Source organism: Corvus brachyrhynchos, unplaced genomic scaffold (genome assembly GCF_000691975.1).
Source record: "Corvus brachyrhynchos isolate BGI_N302 unplaced genomic scaffold, ASM69197v1 scaffold545, whole genome shotgun sequence".
Classification (NCBI taxonomy): Eukaryota; Metazoa; Chordata; class Aves; order Passeriformes; family Corvidae; genus Corvus; species Corvus brachyrhynchos.
The window spans coordinates 260,635-282,053 of NW_008238116.1; the positions used below are offsets into that span (position 1 = coordinate 260,635).

The 21,419-nt window shown below is 63.0% G+C and overlaps 2 protein-coding genes across 2 annotated transcripts in view; one reads left to right on the plus strand and one right to left on the minus strand.

The window, feature by feature from the left end:
• The first annotated feature begins 665 nt into the window (after positions 1–665).
• On the plus strand, positions 666–4,445 carry LOC103614991 (proteinase-activated receptor 3). The gene is made up of 2 exons (XM_008632989.2): positions 666–2,245; positions 3,142–4,445. Exons 1-2 carry the CDS (start codon positions 2,149–2,151, stop codon positions 4,203–4,205), a joined length of 1,161 nt encoding a protein of 386 aa, XP_008631211.1. The 5' UTR covers positions 666–2,148; the 3' UTR covers positions 4,206–4,445.
• The window catches only part of ARAP3 (ArfGAP with RhoGAP domain, ankyrin repeat and PH domain 3), a 19,665-nt gene continuing 2,664 nt past the window's right edge, over positions 4,419–21,419 (minus strand). The window contains exons 3-35 of the mRNA XM_017733402.1: positions 21,330–21,414; positions 20,668–20,726; positions 20,315–20,388; positions 19,826–19,896; positions 15,827–16,096; positions 15,424–15,493; positions 14,901–15,021; positions 14,531–14,718; positions 13,681–13,787; positions 13,376–13,575; positions 13,140–13,225; positions 12,731–12,913; positions 12,357–12,519; positions 11,931–12,062; positions 11,701–11,857; positions 11,454–11,556; positions 11,052–11,250; positions 10,904–10,967; positions 10,458–10,621; positions 10,102–10,314; positions 9,849–9,954; positions 9,192–9,339; positions 8,959–9,027; positions 8,592–8,666; positions 8,364–8,478; positions 8,077–8,205; positions 7,755–7,888; positions 7,516–7,598; positions 7,267–7,302; positions 6,767–6,830; positions 6,536–6,673; positions 6,235–6,273; positions 4,419–5,586 (exon numbers count right to left, since the gene is read on the minus strand). Of these exons, the coding sequence (XP_017588891.1) occupies positions 5,020–5,586; positions 6,235–6,273; positions 6,536–6,673; positions 6,767–6,830; positions 7,267–7,302; positions 7,516–7,598; positions 7,755–7,888; positions 8,077–8,205; positions 8,364–8,478; positions 8,592–8,666; positions 8,959–9,027; positions 9,192–9,339; positions 9,849–9,954; positions 10,102–10,314; positions 10,458–10,621; positions 10,904–10,967; positions 11,052–11,250; positions 11,454–11,556; positions 11,701–11,857; positions 11,931–12,062; positions 12,357–12,519; positions 12,731–12,913; positions 13,140–13,225; positions 13,376–13,575; positions 13,681–13,787; positions 14,531–14,718; positions 14,901–15,021; positions 15,424–15,493; positions 15,827–16,096; positions 19,826–19,896; positions 20,315–20,388; positions 20,668–20,726; positions 21,330–21,414 (4,412 nt within the window). The 3' untranslated portion in view covers positions 4,419–5,019. The remainder of the gene's footprint in view (positions 5,587–6,234; positions 6,274–6,535; positions 6,674–6,766; positions 6,831–7,266; positions 7,303–7,515; positions 7,599–7,754; positions 7,889–8,076; positions 8,206–8,363; positions 8,479–8,591; positions 8,667–8,958; positions 9,028–9,191; positions 9,340–9,848; positions 9,955–10,101; positions 10,315–10,457; positions 10,622–10,903; positions 10,968–11,051; positions 11,251–11,453; positions 11,557–11,700; positions 11,858–11,930; positions 12,063–12,356; positions 12,520–12,730; positions 12,914–13,139; positions 13,226–13,375; positions 13,576–13,680; positions 13,788–14,530; positions 14,719–14,900; positions 15,022–15,423; positions 15,494–15,826; positions 16,097–19,825; positions 19,897–20,314; positions 20,389–20,667; positions 20,727–21,329; positions 21,415–21,419) is intronic.

Here is a 21,419-nt window from a genome sequence, read left to right on the forward strand (position 1 = left end):
GCGGGGACGTGGGGAGACGGGGATACGGGGACACGGGGACAGGGGGACATGGGAACAGGGGGAAACGGGGAAAGGGGGAAATGGGGAAACCGGGACATGGGGATATGGGGATATGGGGACATGAGGGGACAGGAACATGGGGATATGGGACACAGGAGCACGGGGACACAGGGACATGAGGACACGGGGACATGGGGACCCGGGGACATAGGGACATGGGGAGACAGGGACACGGAGTTATGGGGCACAGGAGCACGGGGACATGGGGACACAGGGAGACAGGGATGTGGGGATACGGGGAGATGGGGGCACAGGAACACAGGGAGACAGGGAGACAGGGATGTGGGGACATGGGGACACGGGGACATGGGGATACGGGGACACGGGGACAGGGGGACATGGGAACACGGGGAAACGGGGAAAGGGGGAAATGGGGAAACGGGGACATGGGGATATGGGGATATGGGGACATGAGGGGACAGGGACATGGGGATATGGGACACAGGAGCACGGGGACACAGGGACATGGGGACACGGGGACATGGGGACACGGGGACACGGGGACATGGGGACATGGGGACATGGGGAGACAGGGACACGGAGTTATGGGGCACAGGAGCACGGGGACATGGGGACACGGGGACATTGGGAGACAGGGAGGTGGGGAGACAGGGACATGGGGGCATGGAGACACAGGGGTATGGGAGACAGGGACATTGGGACATGGGGAGGTGGGGATAGGAGGACACGGAGAAGCAGGAGGACAGGGATTTGGGGATATGGGGAAACAGGGACGTGGGAACACGAGGAGATAGGGAGACAGGGACATGAGGACACAGGAGTACAGGAGACAGGGAAATGGGGATGGGGGAAGACAGGAGTATAAGGATGCAGGGATATGGGACACAGGGACACGGGGACATGTGGACACAAGGAGGCAGGGGGACAGGGACATGGGTAATGCTGGGACAGAGGGAAATGAGAGATGGGGATGTGGGGACACAGGGTCACAGGAATATGGGGTGATGGGGAGCACTGTCCTTGGGCATGGGGACATGGGGACATGGGGAGTTCTGGGACACACAGCACTGGGATCACTGGGGGCTGAGTCCTTGTGCATGAGGACACACAGGGTACTTGTCCCGGGATGTGGTGACACATGGGGTGCTGGGGCACTGGTCCTGGGCTGCGGGGACATGTGGGACACTGAGGGGACAGCCCCCAGCATAGGGACATGTGGGGTCCCACATCACGTGGAGGACACAGAGCCCCTGGCTTGGCAGGACCCTGACACGGGGACATGGGCACAAAGCTGAGCAGTGGCATTCAGCGGGGCCACCTGGAATCGTGAGGGGTCCCCAACCAGCCCCTGCCTGTCCCCCTGTCCCTTTGTCCCCCTCCCAACCCTCTCCCATCCCCTTCATCTCTCACTTCTCGTTCTGTCCTGGTTTTGCTCTGTGGTTCCTGCAGAGCTCGTGGCTCTCCCCACTGCTCCATTCGTCCCCTTCTTTCTCTTCCCATGACATTTCTGGGGTTGGCTGCACGTGTCCTGGTCCCCGTGGTGTGTGATGATGCACAAGGCTGGGCTGGGGATGTGTCACCGGCTCTGTTATTCCTCCTCTTAGCCAGGAAAATGGACCGGAGGTCACCCAGCGCCCACTTTGGTGACAAGAAGGGGACAGAGCAGGGTGGCCCCATCTACATCAAGCTGTGTGACACCGGCTTGTCAGCCTGACCCCGGCAGTGGATCCTGGGGATGCCTGGTCCTGGCCACGTGTCACCGGGCTGGGAGCCAGCTGCCACCTTCCTGTCCCATATATGGGGCACAAACAGCTCCATCTTCCCGCCGTGCTTCTCACCCGTCTGCCTCCAGCTGCCTCTTGCCTGCTTCCTCCTGCCCATGGTGTGGCTGCGGCTGGAAATCTCTCCCCGCCTCGATGGTGTGCCCAGGATGCTCGGTGGCGGTGACAACTGGCGGTCGCTTCGTGCTCCAGTCTGACACCGCAGGACTGTGGGCAGGACGCTGGTGTGACGTGGTGGAGACAGAAGGAGGGTGCCAGCAGGGAAGGCACTGGTGACGCTCCCGGCGTGTCACCAGCCCCGTGCCGTTTGTGCAGACCCGGCTGGCACAGCGGCCACTCCGCAGAGATGTCCCGGCTGCTGCTGTCACCTGGTTCTGCTGCTGCCTGTGTCACCCTCCTGCTCGGCTGTGCCTGGTTCGGCTCTGCCACCCAACCTTCCCCAGGTAAGTGCCTTGGTGGGTCTGGGGATGATGGGGTAGGGCAGGGGCACCTCGCTGGGACACCCCAATATCACGTCCCGTGACACCTGGAGGCGATGGGTGCGTGTCACGGGGAGAGTTCGGGGCCCTGCTCTGCTGCCTTCCCTCAGTGTCTACATTGAGAATCCGAGTGAAGACCTGAAACCCAGCCAGCATTTCCCCTTTTGGCAGCAAAATTCAGATTACTGCTCGTGTAACCTGAATTTTCCATCCTCTGCATGGGGAGAGGGGGCAGAGGTTGTGGGAAACCTGTGGGATGTAACCGAAGCCCCCCGGGGTAGGGTGTTCTGGGGACCATCGGAATAGAAATTCCGGAGCTGGGGCTGACATGTAGAGCCTGTCTGGCTTTTTTTTTTGAGCAAGACAGAAAAGGGATTTGATCCTGAGTTGTTTATCTGGTGTCCGGGGACCTTCCTGTTCTTCGTTTTTGTTCTTCACACGCAGCAGAAAGTCCCCGACCGCAGGAAGATGAGGAGATGTCTCCTGGCTGAGCTGGGGGGACAGCTGGGACTATCCCAGCCCCGTGCTGCTGCGGGTTTCCCGGCTGCCCTCCTGACCCCGTTGTGCTGGGCTGGGTAGGACAAGGAACGTCAGCAGCGCCAGGGATGTGGGAGCAGAGCCCGTCTGGGCTCAGAGCAGGGCACCCAGCTGGGCTGGCACCACTGCGGTGGTGGCTGGCACAGGATGTGGCATGGCTCGGCAGGGCGAGGGCAGCAGGGTGTCGGGGGCTCCCCTGCCGTGGGACAGGGAGATGCCAACTCCTGTGTTCTGCAGGGAGGGGTGACAGCTCAGCGGTCCCGAGTGGGCAGGGTCAGCGGGAGCGGGCTCTGGGCTGAGCCCCGTGCCTCGTGTCCCCGCAGTGCCTGTCCGAGGGCGAGCCCTGCTCCGCCTCACGCCCCAGGAGAAGAACCAGTGCTCCGAGGCCTCCGAGGAAGATTTCCTCAACGGCACCCTCAGCACCCGCCTGCTCCCTGCCCTCTACTCCGTGGTCCTGCTCGTGGGGCTGCCAGCCAACGCTCTGGCCTGCTGGGTCCTGGCCACCAACTTCAGGAGATGCTCCTGCGCCCTCTTCCTGCTCAACCTGGCCGCGGCTGACCTGCTCTTTGTCCTCCTGCTGCCCTTCAAGATCTCCTACCACCTCCTGGGCAACCACTGGCTCTTTGGGGACTACCTGTGCCGCACCATGGTGGCCTTCTTCTACGGGAACATGTACAGCTCCATCCTCTTCCTCACCTGCATCGGCCTGGAGCGCTACATCTCCGTGGCACACCCGTTCCTGTGGAAGGGCTCCAGCTGGACAAGCGGCAAGGTGGGCATCTGTGTGGGCATCTGGCTGCTGGTGGGGCTGGGCATGAGCCCTCTGCTTCTGCGCTCGCACACACACGATATCTCGAGCCTGAACATCACGACGTGCCACGACGTGCTGGGAAAGGAAACCCAAAAGTTCTTTGGCTACTATTTCCTGTCCCTGGTGGGGCTGGGCTTTGGGCTGCCCTTCGTGCTCATGGCCATCTCCTACAGCTGCATCCTGGCGCGGCTGCTGGCCAAGGGAGGGAGCCACGGGCAGGTGGTGCGTCTCCTGGCCCTGGTCCTCCTGGTCTTCATCCTCTGCTTCACGCCCAGCAACGTGCTGCTCTTCATCCACCACCTGCTGGAGCCCACGGGGTGCAACAACGGCACCTACGTCTCCTACGCCCTGGCCCTGGTGCTCAGCGCCTGCAACAACTGCTTCGATCCCTTCATCTACTTCTATGTCTCCCGGGATTTTCGGGGCTGGGTCCAGGATGCTGGAGGCCGCTGCCTGCGGGGGCTCGAGGCCTCGTCGGGGAGGTCCACGGAGAAGACGGCCCTGCCCCTGAGGTCCAGCGGGCAGAGCCAGGACTGCCAGGCTGTGTCCCCCTGCCCCGGGGAGGGGAGAGCCTGAAGCGTGCCCACCACAAAGGGCTGGCAATAGACTTGGGCAGAAAATCCCACCTGGATCTGAGGTTCATGAGGATTTTGCCTCAGTTTTGCTCCTCTGATGACACCAGTGCGCTCCAATCCCTTGTGTCCCCCAGCTGGCTGCCTGGCACCCTGATTCCCCCACCTGCCAGAGCCTGGCACCCCTCGCCACCCCTCCTGCAGTGGTCAAGCCCTCCAGGGTACAAATAAACCTTTATTTCTCCCTGCTGGTGGCAGGAATATGTACAAACATCCTCACCGAGGAGGGGCCGCCCTCCATCGCCAGGACCACGCTCCAGGCACACACAGCCAGCCCTGCTCCTGCTGCTCCCCCTTTCCCCCCAAAATATGCCATGGTGGATGCGAGAAGGGAAGGGGGGATGGCTCGGGTGTCCTTGCCCTGCGGGCCCGGTGCTGGAGAGGGGACACGCTGTGTTCCCCCGTGCTGGCGGGCACCCCATGCCCCCTGCCTGGCACGGCACCGTGCTGCCCAAGCACGCAGGCACCACATTTCTGCTTTTCTTGCGTCCCTCTGCGCTGGGCTCGATGGCAGATGTGCCACCCACGAGCAAGAGCACATGTGGCAACAGCCCCAGCCCTCCCACGAGGGGGTACCCCGGCCCAACATCCTGGTCCCCACTTGTCCCTTTGGTTCCCAATCCCAGCCTGGCTCCGGGATGAGGAGGAGGAGAAGGAGGGTGAGGGTTCCATGATGTGGGAGTGTGGGGTACCCATCATCGCTGCCACCGGGCACGACTTGACCCCCAGGTCGGTGGCCACCCCTTTGGCACAGCGGGTCACGTCACCGGCTCGCCTGGCCCCGGGGGTTGGCCATCACTCTTCCTGAGGATGACGCTGCTGAGCTCCTGGATGAGTTTGTCACTGATGGGTGAGGGAGGCTGCAAGCTCCTCTTCCTGGGCAGCTCCAGGGAGGTCTCTGCCGTGGGACTGCTCCCCGGTGTGGCTGCCTGCTCCCAGTCCCTGCCCAGCACCAGGGAAGGCTCCATGTTCCTCTCCAGAGAGGACGTTTTGGTGGGTCTGAGCCCCGGGCTTGGAGCTTTGTTGCTCTCCAGGTTCAAGCCCCTTTCGAGGGACATGGCTTTGGTGACAGAGGGACCCGTCACCCTGTGGGCCGGGCTGGCGGGCAGCGAGGAGCGCAGGGCGGTGGCTGGGGGCTGCTCGGGGAACGGGGATGGCTTCTTGGACCTGTCCACGGGGGGCACGGCCACCAGCTCTGCCAGCAGCCCCTGCCCCAGGTCCAGCGCCGCCAGCTCAGGGAAGTTCCCCACCTCCTCGTAGACAGGATCAGCGTCTGCCTCCTTCTCCTGCTGCTCCTCCAGGGAATCCTGGTGGATCTTCATGGGCTGGGGAGGGTAGGGGGTCAGGGTGAGGGATGCTGTCCACACAGCTCAGCTGTACCCCTCCATCCCCCCTCACCCTGCCCTCCCTGTGCTGCCCGGGGGTCCTTGTCCCTCACCGTGGCGCCGATACCTGCAGGGGACCCACCCTCCACCAGGTGCCTGGGCTCAGGCACTGCTGACCTTTCTTCCCCATTGCTGAGGAAGGGGGAGTGTTTTGGTCCCTGCCTGGGCATGGTCCATGCCACCAGCCCAGCACCCCCTGGCAGAGGGTTCTGGGGTGGCACGGGCAGGTGGGTGCCATGCAGAACACAAAGCCAGGTGAGATGAGGTCCAGCCAGGACTTTGTGGAAATAACCTGGTGACAAGGCACACTTGAACCCGTTCCCTCACATTTCATCCACTGATCGCCTACGGGCACCATGTGCCCAGCGGGAGAGGCTCTGGGAACTGGGCTGGACTGGTGTGGTCCTGTTTGCCCACACTGGGACCGTGCAGGGACCCACATCCCCAGGTAGAAAACACACAGAGCAGTGGGCACCCCCTCGTCGGCCACACAACGTGGGCACATCTCCGAGTGCCCGTGGGGTGCCGCAGTGAGCCCTGGCACAGCGCAAAGCCAGCAGCGGATGCTCCACGTGTGCAGGTACTTACAAAGAACATGGACAAAGTCCTTCGCGTGTGCAGGCGGCGCTAGAAACAGAGGAGACGGACGGGGTGAGCACGGAGAGCGTGGAGCAGGGCCACGGGGGCCTGGGCAGGCAGGGGAGGGGCAGGGGGGTGCAGGAGCCAGCAGGCACAGAGAGCTGGACATGGACATGGGCACGGACATGGGCACGAGCATGGCACACAGCACACACATCAATGCACCAGCCTCTCCAGCCCGGGGTGGGCACAGGGTCTTGGGATGGGTACAAGGAGCACCTGTGGGCAGGGGGAGCGGCAGGGGCTTTACCAGGGTCTGGTTGGCAGAGAGCATGGTGGCATCAGTGCTGTCCCCGTGCAGGGGCACCAGCGGCATCGTCCCGAATTTCTGCTTGGCGAGGTCGGAGGAGGAGCGTCGGCGCAGCACCACGGGGCGCAGGTCGTCGTGCTGTGCACAGGGACAGGGTGGGGATGGGGGTCAGGCCCTGCCTGCCTTGCCCCAGCCCTGCCCGGCTAGGTGGCACAACCAGCCTGCACCCACCTGAGCCTTGAGGATGCTGGTGGTCCAGTCCCACAGCTCAGCCTGCCCCGAGCACACCAGGTACCTGCAGAGGAAACAGCGGAGAAGCTGCCAGGGAGTGGGGACAGTGGGGGCCATGTCCCCTTGTCACCTTGCCTGTGAGCCTGGGGCTCTCAGGTTCATCTACACCCCATGGGGCTGCACCTCTGGAAATCTCTGCATGCCCAAATTGCTGCTTTAGGGCAAGGTGAGAGCTTTTTAGGCACTCAGTATCACCCAGGGGGGCTGGTGTGGGTGGGGAGGGAGGCAGGGAGGCTGTGTGCCAGGGACACGGGTGGCCCCTGGAGCCCGGCTGCCACCTTGTGCCAGGGACAGTGTGGCCCCACCCCTCTGCCTCTCAAGTGTCCCAGCTCTGCCCTGACCCCCGGGCCCTGTAGCACTGCCCCTGTCCCAGTCCCGCTGAGATTTGGGACAGATCTCGACCTCCCGCAGCCCCAGGACAGCAGGGGGAAGGTACTCACAGCTGCTGCTTGTCCAGGGTCAGTGTGAAACCCCACCTGGAAAGGAACACAAGGCTGTGGGGCAGCGCTGCCAAGCTCAGACACAGCCTGGGGACTGTGGGGCAGTGGGGCAGGGGCTGAGCTCGCCCCGTGGGCACAGGCTTTGGGTCCAGGTGGAGCCTGGTGCGCTGCAGCAGCCGGGTTTGGGTGCCAGGAGCAGGGACTGAGGGATTCCTGCCCCAGTGTCACAGCTGGGAAGGTCCCACTTACTGAGCTGGTGGCTTCAGCTTCTTCCTAATTCCCATGTAAACCTTGGCTGCGTCCAGGGGCCACTCACGCTCCGGCTTGGCACTCTGGGAAAGGAGATCCAGCGGGTCAGCCCAGCTTGGTGCCAGCCTCCCTGCCAGGAGGACAGCCAGGACTGTGCCACTGCTGTCCCCAGGCTCCTCCTCCCTGCCTCTCCTCCCACCCTCGGGGCTCGGGTCCATCCCACAGCATCCCCCGGGTACCCTCTTCTCCTTGAGCAGCAGCAGCCTCTGGTCCCGGATGACGAAGTAACGCTCCTGGAACTTGTTCCCCAGCAGCTTGGGGGGCTCCTCGCGGCATTTCAGCAGCCCACACTTGGGGGTCTCACGCTTGGCACCTGCCCAGTGTGGGGAGATGAGGGTCAGCGGGGCTGGCAGGGTGGGATCGCAGGGGGATCCCACTCTGGGTCCTGGGGCTGTGCCCCTGATGGCCGCAGGGTGGTGAACAGGGCAAGGGGAAGTTCAGGCAGAGCTGTCCCCCTCTGGGGACATCCCGAGGGGCTGGGTCCCTTTGTGCTCGCCTTACCCGTGAAGAGACAGCTGCCCTCACCAATGGGCACCTTCCTCACCAGCAGGTACGCGGCGCTGGGCTCCGGGAGCTTGCACCACTGCAAAGCCTGCTCCAGCACCTTCTCCTTGGGGTGCAGGGGCCGCTCTGGGGACACAGGGACACTCACCACTGTGTCCCCTTCCCTGTGCCAGTTCCTGTCCCCCCTGCCACCACCAGAAAGCCACCCCCCCGTACCCCACACCTCCCCCTCAGCAGCCTGGCTGTGCCAGGAGCATCCCCCCGGGCCATCCCGCCGTGCTCACCCAGCTCCCCATTCTCCAGCGCCTCGAAGGTCAGCCAGATGTCCAGGCTGGCGGCCACGTTGCGCATCTCCAGCACCTGGTTGGTCAGTTCCTCTGCTGTCATCGAGGGGGACACCTGGGGCCGGACACACGGGGAGCTGCGGTGGGTGGTGCGGGATGGGTCCCAGGGACGCCGGCAGCCTGCGTCCCTCCTCACTCCTGCTGGCACAGCCCTGCTTTGGGACTCACCTTCAGGGTGACGCAGCAGTCGGGCACCTTCTGCTCCAGGTAAACCTCGATGATGAGGTCCCCTGCCTGGGAGAGCTGCGGGGACAGTGGGTGGCGTTGGTGCGATGCTGGTGTGGGTGCTGAGCACATCCCATCTTCCCAGGGGCTGGAAGTGGTGTCCCGGGAAGCTGGGGCTGCTTCTCCCCTGGGCAGGAGCCTCAAGGTGATGGGCACAGGGGAGATAAGAGGGGGAAGGTCCTTTCCCAAATGTGGACATGGGACAGTGAGGACTCGGGGTGGGCAGCTGGGAGTGTCCTCATCCTCCAGCCAGTCCCCCCAGCCCAGGGGTCCCTGATGTGGTGGGGGCCAGCAAGCACAGCCCCAGTACCTGGGTGTCCTTCCAGGTGGTGATCAGGCTGTTCTCCAGATCCATCTGGGATACCTGATCCTCATCAATCTGCCAGAGGAAGGGTGTACAGGGTCAGCGGGGGGCGGGATACGGCTTGAGGACACAGGGCTGGGATGGAGGGATGCAGGGGGAGGCAGAGGGGGGCAGCGTGGGGGCATCCAAGAGGGTCTGGATCAGACCCAGCGTGGAGGGGGCTGCAGGCCCCTGCTCACATTGAAGATGCTGACGTAGTTGTCGATGAGATCTTCCATCACCTTGACCTCGTGCTCCCCTTTGCCGTCGGTCTGGAAGAGGCTGGGCGCGAAGAGCAGCGACAGGTTCTTGGTGCTCATCTGGTTGAGGTCTGCGCATTTCTGCACCCTGGCACGAGGAGCACAGAGGTGAGGGGCTGGTCCCCCTCAGGGTGGGGTTTCAGCCCCAGCTGCCCTCCTCTGCCTCATACAAACTCCCCTGAGAAACAGCCCGGGGGTCCCCAGCCCCCCAGCAGTGAGAACTTCAAACTGGGCAGCTCCTGTTTTGAGAACTTCCCGCTGCCATCAAACCAGACAACAGCGCTACCTCAAACTCCGACTCAGGGATGGGAATCGAGTGTTTTCCGTCTTTTTGGGGCACTGGGTGACATTTACATCCTACAGGGTGGTGTCCCCTAGTCCCAAACCTCCTGCCACTCCCCCTTGCTGCAGGATGACTTTGGGAATGTTCAAGGCATCCCAGACATGTTCCAGCACCAGCTGTGGGGCTGGGGGAGGAGGGCACAGGCATGGGGCCCTCCCTGTCTCTTAGGGATAGGAGCCAGCATTCCCTGGGCAGCGGGGAGACCCCACAATGCTGGCTGGACCAGGGGACCCTGCGGGGAGGTCCCCACTGACCGGTAGAGGTGCCCGATGAGCGCAGCCAGAGTCTTGTGGTTGAGGCGAGGCAGGCGATGGATGAGCTCCTTGTACCGCTCCAAGCGCTGCGGCTTCGAGGGGATTTCTGGAGAGAGGAAAACCAGATCCCAGATCTGCCTGAACCCAGCAGATCCAGAGGTGACACGGCACCAAGGCTGGCACCAGGATCCCATCCGGAGGGACACTGGCCCCAGTGAACCCAGTGTGGAGCAGGGCTGGGTGAAGGAGGTACCTGCGGCCTCCTTCCACTGCGGGTGCAGCTCCAGGGTGAAGATGGGATCTTCCAGCTCCCGGAAGAACCTTTTCAGCACATCAGTGACGTCCTCGATGAAGTTGTCGCTGATGCGCAGCTTGACGTTGCGGGCATCCCGCCGGAACTCCTCCATCAGTACCTTGATCCGGGACTTGGCGCCGTTCTTGCGGTAAATCCCCTCGTGCCGCAGCCCTGGGACAGGGACATGGGGTCACAGGGGCCTGGTCCTGCTCAGAGAATCCCTCATGGAGCTGGTGGCCCCGGAGTGGTGCCTCCTGCCGGGATCCATTGGCCATCCCGAGGTGTCGGAGAGTGCTGGGGCGTGCTGGGCTCACCGTACTGGGTGATGAAGGCGATGCAGGAGTCCACGATGATGGGGATGTCCCCCCGGCTCAGCTGCTGGTCCCTCAGAGCGTTTCCCCGGCCCCCTGCCGACGCCTGGATGTCACCGTACCACGCTGCCGAGTCTGCCCGTGACAAGCCCTGCAGGTAAAACGTCCTGAGAACAACAAGGGCAGAAAAGAGGGAATGAGGGTGGTCACAGGGCCAGGTGCTCCCCTCCTGCCTGTCACAGGGAGCGAGGACCAGCCAGGCTGAGCTGAGGGACACCCTGCCCCATCAAAACACCTCTGCAAGCCCCTCAGTCACAGCCCTGCTGTCCCAGTGACATCCCCACCATGGATTTGGGATCAGCATCGGCCCGTCCATAAGTGCCTTTGCCCTGGGCAGCATGCCGAAGTTGCTCGGCTCATTCCCCATCATCCCCATGGCCAGGACTCACCTCCCCATCTCCACCAGGACCAGCAGCTCCTTCTTCTCCGGGGTGTCTGTGGCAGGAACCAGACCTGCATTGGGGTGAGAAGCTGAGGGGTCAGAGGCACGCATGGCCACCCCCCGGTGCCTGTCCCGGGCTGTGACACGGCACTCACTGAGCTCCTGCAGCCGCCGCAGGTTGATGCTGTCCTCGGCCCCGTCCTCCTCGGCAGGGCAGATGAAGAGGTGGCCCTTCTGCAGGATGAAGAAGGCCTGCTGCCAGCGCTCAGGGTTCAGCATGCACTTGTAGCGCAGCTGGCCCACGCGCTGGAACTCGTAGCCCAGCAGACAGTGGCAGCTCACGGGGGTGAACCACTGTGGGATGGAACAGGAGACGAGCGGGGTGAAGACAGGGCTCCACCCCCGAGGGCTGGCCCCCACGAGGATGGGGGCAGGTCACCAGGGAGCATCGGAGCCCCTGGAAAGGGAGGAGGGTGAAGAGCACGGGGAGCTGGGAGGGATCACACAGGGACAGAGCCTGGGGACACACCATGTGTCCAGCGCTGGGGCTGGCTCACCTTGCCGATGGCGCTGGCCCAGGCTTGCAGCATTTCGGGCCCATCCGTTCCCAGCTGCTGCACTTTTTCCCCAGTGAGGAAGAGCTCGAGGGTGAAGCGAAACCTGCAGAGGACGAACCAGCCCGTGAGGGTGACCCTGCCCCTGCCCCCAGAGCCAGAGCAGCCACTGCACCAAGCAGGGAGCCCAGCCCTGCTGTCTGTGTGCCCCAGGCCCTCTGGGCATGGCTGCGGGCATGGCTGGGGGTACCTTTCAGTGGGGCCGGGGCTGGTGAGTGCCTGGTGGGCTCTGCTGACCCCCAGGGAGATGAGATCCCCGCTGTCAATGTGGCCCAGGGGCTCAGTGCATTTCTCGGTCTCGAAGAAGAGCAGGGCTTTCTCCAGGGAGCACCACGTGCGCTGGAAGTCTGCGGGGATGGGGGCTCAGTGGCACTGAGGTGGGCACCCCGCTGGCTGCCCTCCTGCACTGCCCACACTCACCCTCTTTGCTCTTCCTGGCCCCTGGGAGCTTCGTGGGGGCCGTGGCCCGGTACAGGTACCCGCTGTGTGTCACTGGCTGCGTGATCTCGTTGTAGACGCCCTCTGGACCCGGGTCCCGCGTGCGGGGGCTCCCTGTGGGACACAGCACTGAGAGGGGGTGGGATCAGGCACCCACCAAACTGTGGGTACCAGAGGGAGATCCCACCCATGCAGGTGTGGGCACTGGGGTGTGCAGGCACGGGGTTCCCCGAAAAGGGACTCCAGAGGAACCCCATGCCTTGCCCCCTCCTAAAACAGGGCGGGTCCCCCAGGGAGCCACGAGACCTGAGACCCTGACTGTCGCCAGCCTTGGGGCACGCTAGGAGGGGCAGGGCAAAGAGGAAGTTCCTCCACCACAGCCAGGTGGGGCTCGAGGGTCCTTGTTACCTGAAAGGTTCCTGGGCCTTTTGCTCTCTGGTCCCCACCAAAGGTCGGCCCCTGGGGCCACCTCGCTGGCAGCAGGATCAGCAGCCAGAGCAGCCTCAGAGGAAGAGAAGAACTGCAGGATGGTCTTGAGCAGAGCTGGTCCTGCCACCGCGGTGCACAGTGCCTGGGGTGCAACAGGCGCCTTTAGGGACCACGTCCTGGCTCGTGGAGACCCCAGCTCGCTCCTGGGGCTGCTCTGAGGCAGCCAAACCAGGGCACAACCTCCCAAAATGTGCCTGGCACAAGGGAGTGAGCACACACAGCCAGGCAGGAGGTGCTGGCACCTCAGACCACGAGCTCTGGGGTGGCTCCCAGCACCTCGAGGTGTCCCCTACCTGGAGCACCTCCTCCTGAGTGGCATAGTGGGGGTGGGGCAGGCGGTACCGTCCCTCTCGGTACTTGCGGGCGATGAAGTCCCGTCTCTGCTCGGCGCTGCTGTCCGGGGTGATGGCCTCGGTGGCGGGGAGCCGAGCGGCCCAGAACCGGTTGGCTCGGTCATTTCCCAGCATGATGAAGAGCTGTGGGAGAGTCCCATGGTCATGGTGAGCCCCAGGGCCAGCGGGAGGAGCAGGATTCCCGGTGTTCCTGCATCCTAAGAGAGGCCGTGGGGCTGCTGCCCTGGCAGAGGAGCAGCCTGGCCCCCGAGCACACCATGGCCTGCCCCCGAGTGCCTCACCTGCATGATTTCACTGCACCTGTTGGCTTTGTTGGACCAGATCTTCTCTGCCACCCCAAGTGCCTCACCTGCACAATTTCATTGGACCAAACGCTGGTGTCCAGCTTCAGGCTTTGCACCTTGGAAATGTTGGAGCCCAGGCTGCGGTGCTGCCCTGCAGGGAGCAGGAGAGTCAGCACCCCCCGATCCTGCTGGGGAACTGGCACCCAAGGTGTGCCCACACCCCAGCCAGCACCCTGCCTGCCCAGGCTGGCCCAGCCCACTCCCCCCAGGATACCCTTGTGCCCGCTGGGAGTTGTCCCACCTGCACACTGCTTGCAGATGACCACGCACAGGTTGATGGATGCCCAGTCAGGACTCAGAGCCCAGCAGTCGGCGCAGTATTTGTTGGCTTTGTTGGACCAGATCTTCTCTGCCACCTCGTAGTCGTAGAGCATCTCAGCGATGGCCTCCTGCAGCGCTTCCATCCATTCCCGCTTCTCCCGCTCCGACTCCGCCACGAAGCTGGGAGCACCAGCACAGCCGCACCTCAGAGGACGGCAGCAACCAGCCCCCAGGCCCAGGTCCCGGCCGCTCCTCCCTCCGCATCCCCCCCGGGCGCCGGGGTACCTGAACGTTTTGAAGGGGGTGATGAGCTCGAAGCTGCGGCTCTTGGCCTCGCGGATGGTGGAGCCACGCATCTCGATGAAGCACACGGCGATGCCCATTTTGAAGAACTGCAGTTCAGAGTGACAGCGGGGTCGGTTCTGCTGCTCTGAACACAGCACCCCGCACATGCCTGTGGTGGTGGAGCAGCAGCCACCCCCAGCACCCCACCCCTGCCACTCTCTCAGCCACCTCTCATCTGACATAAAGCACTCTGCAATTAAATTATGCCTTCAAATGAAAGGTAAGTTCTGCCCGCAACTCCCGAAATGTGGCTATCCAGGTCCCTTTCTTTTGGGGATCCGAGTCAGGGACACTCAGAAAACAAATATCAACCTGAGCCAACACCTCAGAGCTGATGCTGCGTGGTGCCCAGCAGGCAACCTGGAAATGAGGTGATGGAAATAAAAACAGGGGTGCTAAGAGTATTAAAAAAGGAAGGGAGTGGAGCAGCAGCAGCGGGGGAGGTGGCAGTGCCCTGCTGTCACCGCGAGTCCCCCTCGCAGCAGGCTGTGTTTGCTGCTGATTCCGTGGCCATTGATCCAGCTGCCCTGGGATGGATTGGCATGTTTGGTGTGACCAAGAGCAAAATGCCTGGTGGACACGGTGATAATTTGGTGACAGTGAAGAGATTGGGAGGGGTGTCCACTCCTGGCACCCATCACTGCTGCCCTGGGAATGATCTCCAGCTTCCTGCTCTGCCATTCCCTTTTTCCTGCCCACCCTTTTCCTCCCTGCTCTCCCTTTGGCACCAGCTCTGGTTCAGCTCCCTCCATCCCTCTCATCCCATCCGGGCCCTGCTCTGGCCACGAACCTGCTCACTCTTGTACAGCCACATCTCAGGCAGGCTCAGGGCTGCGAAAACCTTGGACTTCTGGCCCTTCAGCTCCAGGGTTCCTGACTTCTGGCAGTGGGCGGTGTTGGCAGGCCGGGGCCGGGACCCCACCAGGCGCTGCTCCATCACCTTCTTCTGCAGCGTGGAGCACCACTCATTCCTCTGGGCTGGGAACCAGGCAGGAGGGAGTGGGGCTGAGCCCTTCCCAACAGCCCTGGCATGGAGCAGAGCACCCAGAAGGTAGGCAGGGGATGTTTTGGGGCTGGGGTGAGCGCAGTCTGTGGCTGGAGAATGGAGGCAGGGCTGGGTTCCTCGGGGCTGGTGGGCCCTGGCCCAGGTTTTCACTCACCCTCGTTCTCGGCGCGGAAGACAAAGATCCGATGGCTGGTGATGACTTGGAACTTGTTGTCCTTGGTGGAACGAGCCATCTCGATCACAGACAGCGGGATCACTCCCTTGGGATAGGGCTCCTGGAACGAGCCCCAGGCAGGATTACCCCCTTTGCCCTTCCCACAGGGCACCTCCACAACCTGGCCCATCCTCCACACCCCCCGGGTGCTGCCTCACAGCACAGCCTGCGGGCACCAGCAGCCAGGTGGGAGCTGGGGATTCAGGAAGGGGTGGATCCATGGCTGGGACCCCATTTCCAGCAGGACCCCCCCTTTCCTGCTCCCTGTTGGCAGAGGGACCCTTGCTATCCCGGGCTCCCTATGGCTGAGGCTGTGGTGGGAGCCTTCCAGGGCCACGGCTGCTCCACTCCAGCACTGCTGGCTCCTTCCAGAAGGCCAAGGGGAGGCAAAGGGGATGTGGCAGCTCCCCAGGTGGTGTCGAGGTGCAGCCTCCCCACCCTGCCCAGCCCTGCCCCTTGGTACCTTCTCACTGCTGAAGTACATCAGGTTCTTCCCATCGAAACGGACGTAGCGCCTCTGGAAGACATAGTTCCTGTTGGGATGGCAGAAAAACAGTTGGGAAGGGGATGATTCCCCCTCACAGATCCCTCCTCGGCCCAGGCATGGCTGCACAGAGAGCCTTGCAGCACAGCTGGGGTACCCAAGGCGTTCCTCCTCCGAGGGGAGCACAGTGACCAGTGCAGCCACCTCACCAACCTCGCCCAAGGGGGCTCTGCCTATGGGGGCTGCCCCATGCTTGGAAGTGCTCCAGGCCAGCTGCACGGGGCTTGGAGCAATCTGGGATAGTGGAAGGGGGTGGAATGAGATGACTTTAAGGTCCCTCCCACCCCACAGCCTGCTGTGATTCCACGCCTGCCCCACGTACCCCTGTGGGGACAGCTTGTCCAGCCAACCGCTGAGCATGGTGGGCCGGGGCTCGGACAGCGACGTGAAGCTGGCGTACGGGGAGATGGTGAGGTCATCCAGGACCTCGTCGGGGTACAGGTGGGCTGGCAGGCTGAACGGGGCGCCCTCGGCGCGCGGGGCCTCCACGGTGGAATATCCCTCGGTGTCGTTGTGGGCGATGCGCTCGATCAGCCGGCTCCGGCTCTCCTCGTCCTCGCTCCGGCCCTCGCTGCTGCACTCGCTGCTTGTCCTGTGGCAAAAGGGGCTGTGAGGGAGCTGGGCAGCACAGCAGGGTCCTGGTCAATCCCACCCCATCTGGGGACAGCTCCTGGTCCCATCCTGACCTGCTTGGGGCACCCAGGGATGTGGGGGTTTGCATCTCCGTGAGCAGGGCGGGCTCAGTGCTCAGGAGCCCCCTGGCCACCAGCAGCCCAAGGCTCAGCCAGTCCTATGTGATGGCCCAAATGCTGGGGCTTCCCTGCTTTAGGGAATGTCACCACCACACGTCTCCAAATGCCTGGCATCACCTCCTTCCCCTCTTCACAGGCAGCAAAAGGAAGCCAGGCAGCTTCCCACTCCCATGTCCCGCTCCCTGCTCCACACCCTCCCATCTGCCCCTCATCAGGGCTCTCAGCCTGACCTCTCCCTTTGCCCCTCCAGCATTCCCGGCACCGTGCAGCTCCTTCTGCCACGACACCTTTGTGCCTGCTCTCGTGTCCAGCCAAAATGTGGGGCTGGCGGGGCTCCTGCATCCATCTCCTTTCCTTGGGAAGTGATGCTAAACCCCCAGCCGGGCCTGCTGAGGCTCTCCACCCACAACAATAAAAGGAAATTATAAAAATAAACTGCCTTCCCCTTCCCATCAGCCCTCTCAGCCAGGCGGTTTTTTTTTCCCTGGAAAGGAAATGTGCTGGAAAATGTCTGACAGGCCCAGGAGCTCACAGGGGACCTGCCCAGGTGCAGCAGTGATGGGCAGGAAGACAGTGGTGGCAGCTGGGACACCCCAGCACCCACGGGAGAGCTTCCACGCCACATTCCACAGCGGAATCCAGTGCCAGGGGGAAGAGAAAGCTCCAAGAAAGGCAACAGGGATGATCCAAGACCTGCCCCAGCTTCTGTCTGAGGAGCACCTGAGCAAACCAGGCACCTCCAGGGCACAGGGTGAGTGATGGGCGCAGGGTCATGAGGAATCTCCTGGCCACCCCTGCTGCAGCGGGAGAGCTTCCACGCCACATTCCACAGCGGAATCCAGTGCCAGGGGGAAGAGAAAGCTCCAAGAAAGGCAACAGGGATGATCCAAGACCTGCCCCAGCTTCTGTCTGAGGAGCACCTGAGCAAACCAGGCACCTCCAGGGCACAGGGTGAGTGATGGGCGCAGGGTCATGAGGAATCTCCTGGCCACCCCTGCTGCAGCCACAGGAGCTGGGTGACATCAGGCAAAGCCAGCAGGAGCAAGGTGCAGAACCACGTGGGAAAGGAGCGGCAGCGCTGCGGGGATCCTCCTTGGAGATGGAGACATTTTTGGAGAAGAAACCCACAGAATGTGAGGAATTGCCCCCAGTGCAAGTCCATGAGAAGCTTCAGGACCAGGAGGGGGACCCCAAACACCTCCCCTGATAAATTCTCCCAACACCTGTTTTTGGGCACTGCCTCATCCTAAGGACAGGCCCTGGACAGGCACCTTCTGAGGCCATTGGACATCAGATGTCCGTGGTCCCCGTGGGACAGGAGCAAGCCCTAAATCTGCCTGGGAAGATGCTGGGCTGGAGCCATCCCAGCTTGGGGTCTGCTCCTGAGAAATGGGGTGGTGGATGGGGCTGAGGAGGGGATGGAGAGGGAAAAGACCTGGTTGGCTCCAGGAAAGACCAGAAATGGCCTTGGGTGGCTGCGAGGCTCAGAGCACAAGGAAAATTGCTGTTGAATTCACACAGCAGAGCCTTGGCAGGGTGACTCATCTGGCTGGAGTCCCAGCCTGGTCTCCAGATGCTTCAGGAGGGACTGGACAGGGAATGGTGTGGCTGGAGGACTCTGTGAGTCACAGGCAGACAGCAGCCCTGAGTGCCACAGCTGAGTGGGAGGCAGACCCACGGAATGGGTCAGGGCAAGAGGAAAACGGGAAAAAAATCCATGACAGCCCCTTCCTGAGCCGTGACTTATGGTCAACGAAAGCACAAAGAACTGGAGCATCTGACAGGGACAAGCAAAGGCCACAGTGCCTGGTGAGTCTGACCCAGTCCCCTGAGCTCTGTGGGTGGCACGGCCACCGCTGTGCCCCCTCCCTGTCCTGCTGAGACCCATGGCTGGAGCAGAGCACCAGCGCTTCAGGGGGCTGAGCATCACCAGCGTGGAGGAAGGTGCTCAGACTCAGAGCAGGTCAATCCCACCCTACGCTCCTGCTGCACCCTCAGAGACCCAGCTCCCAGTTCTCAGGGAATTTTGCATTCCTCTTCCTCTTTGTGAGGATATTTTCTTGCTGGTGAGGCGGCTCTGCACACCCCTCACACTGACACTGCCCACACCCCAAGCCAGGGAGCGGCGTGGGGCAGACAGAGCTCCCCCAGAGCAGGGCAAGAGGAGCTCCCACAGGTAGGAAAAGGGGCAGAAGGGCCTCTCTGAAGTTTGGGACTGGGAATTGGTGGGCTGCAGAGGACGCCTGCTCATTCCCAGTGCCACAAGGATGAGGACTGGCTGTGCTGGAGAAACACCAGCGCTGCAGGGGAGGATCAGGAGGTCACACAGAGGGAGCAAGGCTGGGGCCAGGGCTGGCCTGCAGCCCCTCAGCAGCTGAGCAGGATCCTGCAGCTCTGCTCCAGGGAATCGTGGTGGGACCAGTGGGGCTGGGTGTGGGAGGAAAGCACTGGAGCAGCTGCATGGAGTCTGTGAGCACAGTGCAAAAGGTCTTTGGAGACTTTTCTGTCTCCTGTTCCACTCTCCACAGCCTGAACACATTAGTGCTTGTGCTGGGAGGAAAAACCAGGGAGCTGCTGCCCCTGGCACTGCTGATGGTCACATCCTGCTCTTCTCAGCAAGGCCAGGCTGCAAAATCCCACAGCTGCAAGTGCCCGGCCAATTCCCTCGGGATGCTCAGGATCCCAGCTCCCTGGAAGCCTCTGGATGCAGGCTGTGACCCACAGGTCAGCGCCCAGCTCCTCTCTGAGCTGATTCGGAGGCTCCGCAGGAGATCGCAGCATTTCTGTTTACAGAACTCCTGTTCCCAGGGATCTGCAGCTCCCCAGCCGTGGCTGTGACCTGTGCCACTGGATCAGGTGCCACACACCCGGAGCAGGACGGGGACTGGACCCACACTGGGGCAGAAAGGTGAGGCCAGAAAGGCTGGGCATGCACTGGCCAGCAAGGCCACGGCCAGAGCTGAAGGCCACAGAGCTGCAGCTCACCTCCTCCTCTCTAAGCAACACAGGAAAAGGAACCCTCCCCATCCGAAATGGGAAGAGCAGCTTTCCTTCCTCTTTCTGAGATGCTATCAGGAGTTATGGAAAGTACATTTCAAAAACGTTTAAAGGTGCCCCTCACCATTTCACTGTCCAGCACAGAGGGACTGAGCAGCAGATGCTGATCTGATGCCGCTGGAGCCTTCAGGGATTGCACAACCGCTCATCTGGAGCTTGGAGCCATCGAATTTCTGAGTAATCCCCATCCCCCTTGGTGTTTCCCTGGTCCCAGAGGTGAAATCCAGGCTCCTCTGGGTGTACAGGTGCCCAGTGCCGCTGGTGCTGCCCCAGCTGTGCACCCAGGACATCTCTTGCCAAGCACTGTCCCCCCTAGGGCCACCCAGCAGCACAGCCCCGTCTCATCTCTGAACCCACCAGCTCTTCTAGAGACTGCTGACCCCATCCCAGACACTCCTGATCAGCTCGGCAGTGAGGAATAAACCCCATCCCCTCTCAGGCTGTCCCCAGGGGTGTCCCCTGTCCCCTGACGCCCAGCCCGGCCCCTGTGACCCAGAGGAGCTGACCCCTACCTGCAGCCTTCTCTCTCCAGCTCCAGCTCAGACACGGCCTCGTAGCTCTGCTCGGAGGAGATGCCAACACCCTGGGAAGAGAGAAGGGTCACATCTCCTGTCCCCTGGGCCCTGTCCCATCCCAGACCCCCTCAGCCTGCCTGGCCCATGGCGCAGGGGCGCAGCCTGTGACCCTCAACCCAGCACAGAATCACAGAATCTCCTGAGCTGGAAGGGACACATCGAGTCCAGGCCCTGCACAGACACCCCAACAATCCCCCCCTGGGCATCCCTGGCAGCGCTGTCCAAACGCTCCTGGAGCTCTGGCAGCCTCGGGGCCGTGCCCATTCCCTGGGGAGCCTGGGCAGTGCCCGGCACCCTCTGGGGGAAGAGCCTTCCCCAGGCACTGCTGGGCACCGTGACCTCACTCTCTGCAGCTCTCGGGTTTGCAGCCGCTGGGATGCAGAGCGACAGCAGGGGACAGCCACCACCCCCAGAGTGTCCCCTCACCTTTGGCTCCCGGGGTGGGGCCACATGGCTGAAGATGGTCTCGCTGTAGGGGCTGACGGGCGGGTCATTCACCTCTGTGAGTAGAGACGGGGGAGGGAAAGGCATCAGTGGTGCCTGCGGGGAGGGAGAGAGCAGCCAGGGCCCCCCGAGGCCACCACAGTGCACCCCAACACGCAGGGCACCCGACACAGTGACACCTGTGGGCTTGGGCTCTGCCTGGAAGGGGCCAGCCCGGTCCGTGGGCGAGGCAGGAGCAGGGGCAGGAGCGGAGGAAAGGCAGGGTGTGTGGGTGAGCCCCTCTCCCCCTTCCTCGGGGACACTGGAGGTCCCTGATGTGCCCCGGGGGCTCTCACCTGGCTTGCCGGTGGGTCTCTGCGGGATGGGGGGCAGGGCCCCGCCGGGCCAGCCGGGACTGCGGGAAAACACGAGAGGGGTTACTGAGGCTGGACTGGGGGTCTGTGGTGTCCCAGCTGGCTGGGCAGGGACTGCTGGACGCTGCTCCCGAGCCCGGCTTTGTCCCCTGGAATGTGCAGCATCCCCTCCCTGCTCCCAGCGGCCTCCTCGCTCTCTTCTCTTCCCAACCCTGGGACTGCCGGGCTGTGTTTTTGGGGCTGCGGGGCATTTCCCATCCCAGCTTTTCCTCCACTCTGCCATCTCCCACCTCGTTCCCAGCAGGAGCCAGCCCCAGAACCCTCACTCAGCCACCCCTAATCACGCTGGGGACCCCCAGCCCTGCTGCCAGAGGGGCACAGAAAGGGCAGCAGCCTCTCCCCGCATCCAGAAGGAGCCATCGGGGGGCCCAGGGCCATCCCGTCATCTCAGAGGGATCCCAGCTGCCGTATCCAGAGCTCGGGGAAGGCACGGGGAGGGCGGTGAAAGGGGCTCGTCAGCACCTGGAGGCAGCCAGGGCCAGGCTCTGGGGTAGGTCCCGGGGCTGGGGGGGCTCTCTGGATCCTCATCTGTGCCTGCTCTGCCCCCACTTCGCTCCCAGGAGTGAGGGAAAGCATCGGCTTACTCAGGCTTGTCCTGCGGCTGGCTCTGCTCCTGCGGGGACAGAGCCGGGGGGTGGGGGACACCCTCGCCCCGGGGCCCATCCTCCCCTGCC

Coding starts and splice junctions, on each gene's coding strand:
- LOC103614991 (XM_008632989.2), top strand. CDS start 2,149: ATGTCCCGGCTGCTGCTGTCACCTGGTTCTGCTGCTGCCTGTGTCACC. Junction 2,246..3,141: donor TGCCACCCAACCTTCCCCAG/GTAAGTGCCTTG, acceptor GTGTCCCCGCAG/TGCCTGTCCGAGGGCGAGCC.